This window comes from Salvelinus sp. IW2-2015, linkage group LG14 (genome assembly GCF_002910315.2).
Source record: "Salvelinus sp. IW2-2015 linkage group LG14, ASM291031v2, whole genome shotgun sequence".
Taxonomy (NCBI): domain Eukaryota; kingdom Metazoa; phylum Chordata; class Actinopteri; order Salmoniformes; family Salmonidae; genus Salvelinus; species Salvelinus sp. IW2-2015.
The window spans coordinates 1,861,658-1,869,681 of record NC_036854.1 but is presented as its reverse complement, the minus strand read 5'-3'; the positions used below and the strand labels follow the sequence as shown (position 1 = coordinate 1,869,681).

Here is an 8,024-nt window from a genome sequence, read left to right as displayed (position 1 = left end):
ACTTTTCAACCTCCTGAGGGGGAAGATGCACTCTTCACAACTGTGTGGGTGTGTGTGGACCATGTTAAGTCCTTAGGGATGTGGACGCCAAGGAAATTGACGTTCTCGACCCACTACACAACAGCCCTGTCGATGTGGATTTGAGGGCATGCTCTCCCCTCTTTCTCCTATAGTATACGATCAGCTAATTGGTCTTACTGACATTGAGGGAAAGGTTGTTGTCCTGGCACCACACAGCTAAGTCTCTGACCTCTCCCCTGTAGGCTGACTCATTGCCATCTGTGATCAGGCCTAACACCATCGTGTCATCAGCAAATTTTGATGATGGTGCTGGAGTCGTGGGTGACCTTGCAGTCGTGGGGGAACAGAGAGTACAGGAGGGGACTAAGCACACACCCCTGAGGGGCCCCCGTGGTGAGAGTCAGTGTGGCGGAGGTGTTGCTGCCTACCCTTACCACCTGGGTGCAGCCCGTCAGGAAGTCCAGGATCCAGTTCCAGAGGTAGGGGTTCAGCCCCAGGATGCCAAGCTTGGTGATGAGCTTGGAGGGGACTATGTTGTTGAACGCTGAGCTGTAGTCTATGGACAGCATTCTCACATAGTTATTTCCCTTCTTGCCCTGTTGGGTGAGGACAGTGTGAAGTGCAGATCCATCTGTGGATCTGTTGGAGAGGTATGCAAATTTGAGTGGGTCTAGGGTGTCTGGGATGATGGTGTTGATGTGTGTCATGACTAGGGCTGTTACAGTACCGCCACACCGGCGGTCACGAGTCATGACTGCAGTCAAATTCCACGTGACCACTTGGTCACGATAACTAGCCTTCTCCAAAACTGCGCTCTGATGCTGCTGCTGGTCATTAGTAGCCTACCAAACTTGCTAACTGCCTGATACTCAGTCCCTCTAATCACTCTGACATCAATGCAAGTGTAATCGAAAATCAAATCACACACTTCATGAAAGCCCATGAGCTCATGTTGCGAAACATTTCTATAGGCTATGCAATTGTGCGAGAAAACAGAGTTTTGATGGCCACTATTAAAAAGATGAGGATCCCATCAGCTTTCTACTGGCTAGGCCTACTATATTTATTTTTCAACTTTCCTAATATCAAGCACATTGCTTCACTTTACAACAGGAGTATAGCCAACCTGTCTGGCATGAGAATGAACCACGGTAATAGCATCCTCCATTCGCTTTGCAACTGGTATAGAGCCTAACTGGTATACATCGGTGGCATTTGAGTTTCAAGTTTGGGGAAGATAATGTTCACCATAAAAATGCACCTTTATAATAAAACATTACATGCATAATAGTATTTGCGGTCACTTTTGAGAATGGTGTTTTCCTGCTTCCATTTTGGAATATTCGCGCTTATAGCCTACTGCTGTGTGCGCATTGCTGCGCTTATAATGTGACGAAATAGCCCAATAGTTTACCAACATTTTAAGCGAAACATTCTGATATGTTGCATCAGCCTCATTGCTTTAAAAAAAAATTGATGCAAGTGGTTGTAATAATTTGGGATCTATCGCATCCCACAACTGTCCCAGAGTAGGTTTGGAATATTTATTTCTCGCACAGAAGGACAAGTTGACCAATAAAATAGGTCAACTTTTGTACTATGGGGGATAGTAGATTGACATAGGCTAGTGCTTTTGCTGTTCGTTAGGACTACTCTTGTTTATTGATGAAAAGTAAATGTGGACAGTTCTAGCATTTCAATTTGGGCCTTGAAATTCAGTAAGAAAGACATGTGCAGTTGCATCCCTGATGTGTCTGTCTTCACTTGTAGCCTACTTTGGAGATGAGATGCCTTCATACTATAAAATAATGTCATGGAATTCTAACCAAATCTTGTCTGCTAAATGAACAAGTGTAGCTCACAGCCATATGGCATAGCCAAATCAGGGCCTAACATAACGACAACTCAGAGTATGCTATTCTGTTCTTTTGAAATAGACTGCATTTTCTTCATATCATGCTTCTTTAGATGTGTCTAAAATAATTAATGGATTTATTGTGATGGTGTAGGCTACATTAAATGGATTTATTAGACTTTTTCAAATGTGGTGTTCCAAAGGTCTGCATCAGTGGCTTGTAGGCTATGCGTGGAAGCCAGGAGATGTTAAACATGTTCATGTTAATTAACGGTCAATTTACCGTGAGACTGGCAGTTATTTGCTTGACAATCAGCAGCTGAGAAAATGTCATGACCGCCACAGCCCTAGTCATGGAGGTTTTGGAAAGCAGGACTATGTCTGGCTTTTGTGTCATCGCTGTGATTAAGCTTAAGCTGCCTTCCCAGGTTGACTTTCAGCTCCTAGTCTTGAGCTGTTGCGAGAAGACCTGTCGAGCTGGTGTTGGCTTTTTTCCGGCTCTGACGAATGCGATAACCTGCTTCGCTGGTTGAAGGCCTTTTCAGTGGCTGATCCCACTGCTATGGCTTTAAGCACCAGGTCGTTGCACCAGCGGTTGCGACCCTCGCCTATGGCTTTTGAGCAGCAGCTGAGGATGTACCCAAGGGTTCCTCTCTTTAGGCACAGCAAATGGTGAATCAGCCTTACCCCAGCAGAACATGTTAGATGGGCTTAGTTGGACATCGACTATACCCTGATGAAGACAGCTTGGCTGTTGAAATATTGGTTACTACCAATGTTCCTGCTGGCTCCGTCCTTGACTGCCGCTCACACCTCCTCCTGCACCAGCTTCCACCTGTCTTTCCCTTGGGCCTTGTCGTAGCTTGGTGTTGTAATGCTACCAAGGCCATAGCCGCTGTGCCATAGCCGTGACTTAGCCTGCTCCCTTGCATTCTGAGAACTCCACTTCCTGTCCTCACCTCTATACGGGCCTAGGAGACTTTCGTCTTGTCTCCCTGTATTGCAGCACCTCCCTTGTACGGGTCAACATGAATTCCTCATTCAGGCTCCTGATGGGTAACTTCAGTTGTTCTTCTGACTGTGCAGGGCGACGCTGCTCAGGCTTCACGGTAATCCCAGGCATTTGTGGAGGTAGCTGCTGACTCTTCTGTCAAAGCCTTTGTAGCAGGATACCATGTTGGTATATACAGGCCTTGAGCTTGCAAGGTAAACCTGACTTGTCCACATCAGCCAACCACGCTTCTAGCTCCTGGTTGGATGTCTTGATGGATGATGTATCCCTCAGGCTGCTGTGAAACAGCTTGGCCAGACTCTTTACCAGTTTCTCTGTGACGGATGGGATCTGTGTGTCTTGAATGATGAAGCGGAACTTGTCCACTGTTTTCCCCATCTTCAGCACCAGGGATCTAGACTTCGCTGGCTTTAAGCTCATCCGTGCCCAGGTGACAAGCTTCTCCAACCCCTTCAGAATCCACCTACTCCCTGGGACAGATGTTATTGTCAAAGTCAAGTCATCCATGAAGGCTCTGATAGGAGGGTGTCACACGCCAGACCACCTCAGCTGATATGGCAAGGGCGAACAGTTTCACTGAAATGATGCAGCCCATGATCATTCCTTTCTCAAGCCTGTGCCATTCCGATATTGTGGATCCAGATGTGACTCTCAAACTGAAACTGTTTTTATTAGTCCAGTTAGAGATCTCTGATCTTGCCTGGGACGTGGTGCCGATCCAGAGCCACATCAACCAGCTTGTTGGGGAATGAAACGCATTAACTTTTAATTAACAAGGCGCACCTGTTAATTTAAATGCATTCCAGGTGACTACCTCGTGAAGCTGGTTGAGAGAATGCCAAGAGTGTGTAAAGCTGTCATCAAGGCAAAGGGTGGCTACTTTGAAGAATCTCAAATATAAAATATATTTTCATTTGTTTAACACTTTTTTTGGTTACTACATGATTCCATATGTGTTATTTCATAGTTTTGATGTCTTCACTATTATTCTACAATGTATAAAATAATAAAACATTAAGAAAAAACCTTCAATGAGTAGGTGTGTCCAAACTTTTGACTGGTACTGTATATTTGGGTTATGTGAGATACCCTGTAAGAGCCTTCGTGCCCAAACCCATATAGAGTGATAAATGTAAACTATTTGGACATGTGTCAAGTGTTTATAGACAGGAGAAGTATTGTCTGCCTGTGGAGTCTGAGGTGGCAAGAGTAAGGGCTGTCCAGCTTGTCTCCTATCCAGACTGGAAGAAGGGGGTAACGTTGAAGAAACCATGGTAGATGGATTAAAGAAACCAGTAAATGCTACTCGCCAACGGGATCCTGACATCCTGACAAAAAGGTGGACTTTGTATCGTTTATTGCTTTGGTTATAAACTGCACAGCGTAAACCAAGACGAAGGAAGAAGAAGAAGGTGGTTGCCATGGGATCAACGAAGCCTCATCCACTGAGGGATAGTGAAATGCTACATGTTAAAAAGGTGGACTTTGTATTTTTTATTACAGTGGTCATAAACTGTACAGCACAAGTGGAGAGGAAGTCTAAGAAAATTTTAATCATTGTGAATGCCGCTGAACGTTTTTGAGTCTTTGTGATTTCACAGCCGGGGAAATCCTGTTGGTGAATGTTTTCCGTCATCACAGACCTCTGAGCCTGTATAGGGATGTATTTTGGAGTGGACTGTGATTTGAAGAAGTGGGTTTTCATAGTTGATGTGTTTAATTTTGTATGATGTCGTTTTCCACCTTTCCCGCAATGTTTTTTTAGTTTCTTGTTCAATACCCCGCCCAGCTGGTAGCGGTAATGCACCATTAACATTGGATGCCAACTCCCTTTAAACCCCATCGAAGAAGAAGATCAACGAAGCCTCGTAAAGTTTTCATGCGAGAGCCCTTACCGACCGTAGTGACGTCAATTTAGAGAGACACGCAACAATGGTGAGTGAGCAAGCAAATTTCTTTCTGGCTCATGTTTTGATAAGATATTACAAGGATTTACCACATTTTGTAGCTTTATATTAAAGATGTAGCTTTTTCATTTATACATAACACACGATTTTATGTATTTGTTACATTTTTTAAACGCATTCGTTATATAAACCCCTCATTATTGCCAGCTACCTTAGCTAGCTAGCTAACGTTAGCTAGCTGTTAACTCTTGCGTTGAATAACGTTGCAGCGTTCAGTTTGCCGGTAGCTAACTAGATAGCATGTTGATTCACCGATCAGGAAATACATAGCGGCGATTACGAATCGCAGTTAATCATCATACTCTGGCCTTTTAGTACTCGATGTTGACTCTGGCCAAATTTAAGAAACTAAAGATGTCAGCTAGCTAATAAAGTCTAACGTTACCAACAATAAGCCTGATTCAAGGTGCCTCGATTGATTGATTCTACCTCCAGGATATGTAGCTAATGTGTGTGTTTATGATTTCAGGGTCAAAGCCAAAGTGGGGGCCATGGACCTGGTGGAGGCAAGAAGGATGACAAGGTGAGCATGACATGGCAGCAATCTGACAACGTCATCTCCATAGCTACCAGCTGGATCTTTCAGATTTCTGTGTTAACCTCCATTATTCTACTGCCACAAAACATGTCACCATATCATATGTCAACAGGACAAGAAGAAGAAGTATGAGCCTCCCATCCCCACCAGAGTTGGGAAGAGGAAGAAGAAGAGCAAGGGACCAGATGCGGCCAGCAAACTACCTTTAGGTAGCGTTACTAATGTCCCCTCACTTAGGGAAATGGTTATCTTTATAAATAACCTATCAACTCAATATCTAGCTTGGAGTTTTACGTGTTTTTCTGTATGTCATGCCTAACTCTCTAGCTTTGTAATTTCTTACCCACTCGCTTGTCAAGAGAAACAATATTCATAATGTATGGCAAGGGTAGGCACCTAGATTCAGCCACAGGGGCCATAACACATCTTTTTATTCGTGGGAATACTTGGGAACAGATTTCCTAAACACATTTCTTTTTTTAAATTCCTGGTGATGTCAGTCTTTTTAGACCAAAACTAACCCCCTCCCCCCAGAAACTTTGGGTGGACAAAAAATAATCACTTGTGGGCCGGTTTTGGTCCCTGGGCCGCCTGTTGCCTACCCCTGACGTATGCTATGTGTGTTTCCCCCTGACGTATGCAGTCACCCCTCACACCCACTGCCGTCTGAAGCTGCTGAAGCAGGAGAGGATCAAAGACTACCTGCTGATGGAGGAGGAGTTCATCAGGAACCAGGAGCAGATGAAACCGCTGGAGGAAAAACAGGAGGTACTGACTACAGATATATATTACTTTATTAGGTACACCATCCTGTTCACGAAAATGGTTAGTTCCTACAGACAGTGAGCCACGTGGCCGTGGCTTGCTAGTTAAAGCAGTCACACAGGCATCGAGGCATTCAGTTATTGTTTGATTGAATGTTAGAATGGTCAAAATGACTGACCTAAGTGACTCTGAGCGTGGCGTGATCGTCGGTGCCAGGCGCACCGGTTTCAGTAACTTTGAAACGGCCGGCCTCCTGGGCTCTTTATCCACGACAGTATCTAGAGTTTACTGAGAATGGTGCGACAAACAAAAAACATCCAGTCGGCGGCAGTTCTGTGGGCGAAAACAGCTCAGTGATGAGAGATGGAAGGAGACTGTGAAGAATTGTGTAAGCTAACAGGCAGGCCACAAACAGGCAGATAACGGTGCAGAACAACAGTGGTGTGCAGAATGGTCTCTCGGAACGCGCAACTTGTTGATCCTTGTCATGGGTGGGCTATTGCAGCAGACCACACCGGGTTCCACTCCTAAAATCAAGAAGAAGCGGCTCCAGTGGGAACGCAATCACCAACACTGTACAACTGAGGAGTGGAAAACACCGCCTGGTCCGACAAATCCTGGTTCCTGTTGATGGCAGAGTCAAGATTTGGCGTAAGCAGGATGAGTCCATGGCCCCATCTTGCCTGGTGTCAACAGTACAGTATGGTAGCGGTGGTGTAATGGTGTGGGGAATGTTTACCTGGCACACATTAGGTCCCTTGATACCAATTGAGCCACATTTCCATGCAACAAAGAATTCAGGCTGTTCTGGAGGCAAAGGGGTGTCCGACCCGGTACTAGATGGGTTTACCTAATAAACTGGCCGCTGAGTTTGTAATACCATATTATATGTATGTATTTATAATACTATATTACTGTAGTTTATCAGATGAAACCACTAAAGGAGAAACGGTACTGATACAGTAAACTCTGTAGGACATTTTACTTAAAAGTATATATTTTTTGTAATTTAGCCGACATTCTTATTCAGAGCCACTTAGTGCATTCGTCTTAAGATGGCTAGGTGGGACAACCACATATGTGTCTGTTTGCTAAATTAATTTCCCTTTTCACGGGATAATAATGAATCACTTGATTTACTTGAGAAACCTGCCTTAGGCTATGTCAATTCAACTCATAAGTTGTTGTCTTCCATGTATTTCCTGTGTCTGTTCTGCAGGAAGAGAGGTCCAAGGTGGATGACCTGAGGGGAACACCCATGTCTGTGGGGAACCTGGAGGAGATCATCGATGACAACCATGCCATCGTGTCTACGTCAGTGGGATCTGAGCACTATGTCAGCATCCTCTCCTTCGTAGACAAAGACCTGCTGGAGCCCGGCTGCTCTGTACTACTCAACCACAAGGTACTGACATATCTGCTCTGTACCACTCAACCACAAGGTACTGACATATCTGCTCTGTACCACTCAACCAAGAAGAGTATTGCAGTGCTTCTCCTCATGGACTGCACCAGATTTGCCAGTTCTTGCTGTGAGATGTTACCCCACTCTTCCACCAAGGGCACCTGCAAGTTCCCGGACATTTCTGGAAGGAATGGCCCTAGCCCTCACCCTCCGATCCAACAGGTCCCAGACGTGCTCAATGGGATTGAGATCTGGGCTCTTCGCTGGCCATGGCAGAACACTGACATTCCTGTCTTGCAGGAAATCACGCACAGAAAGAGCAGTATGGCTGGTGTCATTGTCATGCTGCAGGGTCAGTCAGGATGAGCCTGCAGGAACGGTACCACATGAGGGAGGAGGATGTCTTCCCTGTAACGCACAGCGTTGAGATTGCCTGCAATGACAACAAGCTCAGTCGCAAC

The 8,024-nt window shown here is 45.2% G+C and overlaps 1 protein-coding gene and 1 pseudogene across 1 annotated transcript in view; one reads left to right on the top strand and one right to left on the bottom strand.

Moving 5' to 3' along the window:
* Positions 1-308: 308 nt before the first annotated feature.
* Positions 309-4,698, bottom strand: LOC139028714 (uncharacterized; annotated as a pseudogene).
* A 72-nt stretch (positions 4,699-4,770) lies between these two features.
* The window catches only part of LOC111973176 (26S proteasome regulatory subunit 4), an 8,081-nt gene continuing 4,827 nt past the window's right edge, over positions 4,771-8,024 (top strand). Inside the window, exons 1-5 of the mRNA XM_024000441.2 lie at positions 4,771-4,823; positions 5,325-5,378; positions 5,506-5,602; positions 6,037-6,161; positions 7,378-7,563. Coding sequence (XP_023856209.1) covers positions 4,821-4,823; positions 5,325-5,378; positions 5,506-5,602; positions 6,037-6,161; positions 7,378-7,563 — 465 coding nt within the window. The 5' untranslated portion in view covers positions 4,771-4,820. The remainder of the gene's footprint in view (positions 4,824-5,324; positions 5,379-5,505; positions 5,603-6,036; positions 6,162-7,377; positions 7,564-8,024) is intronic.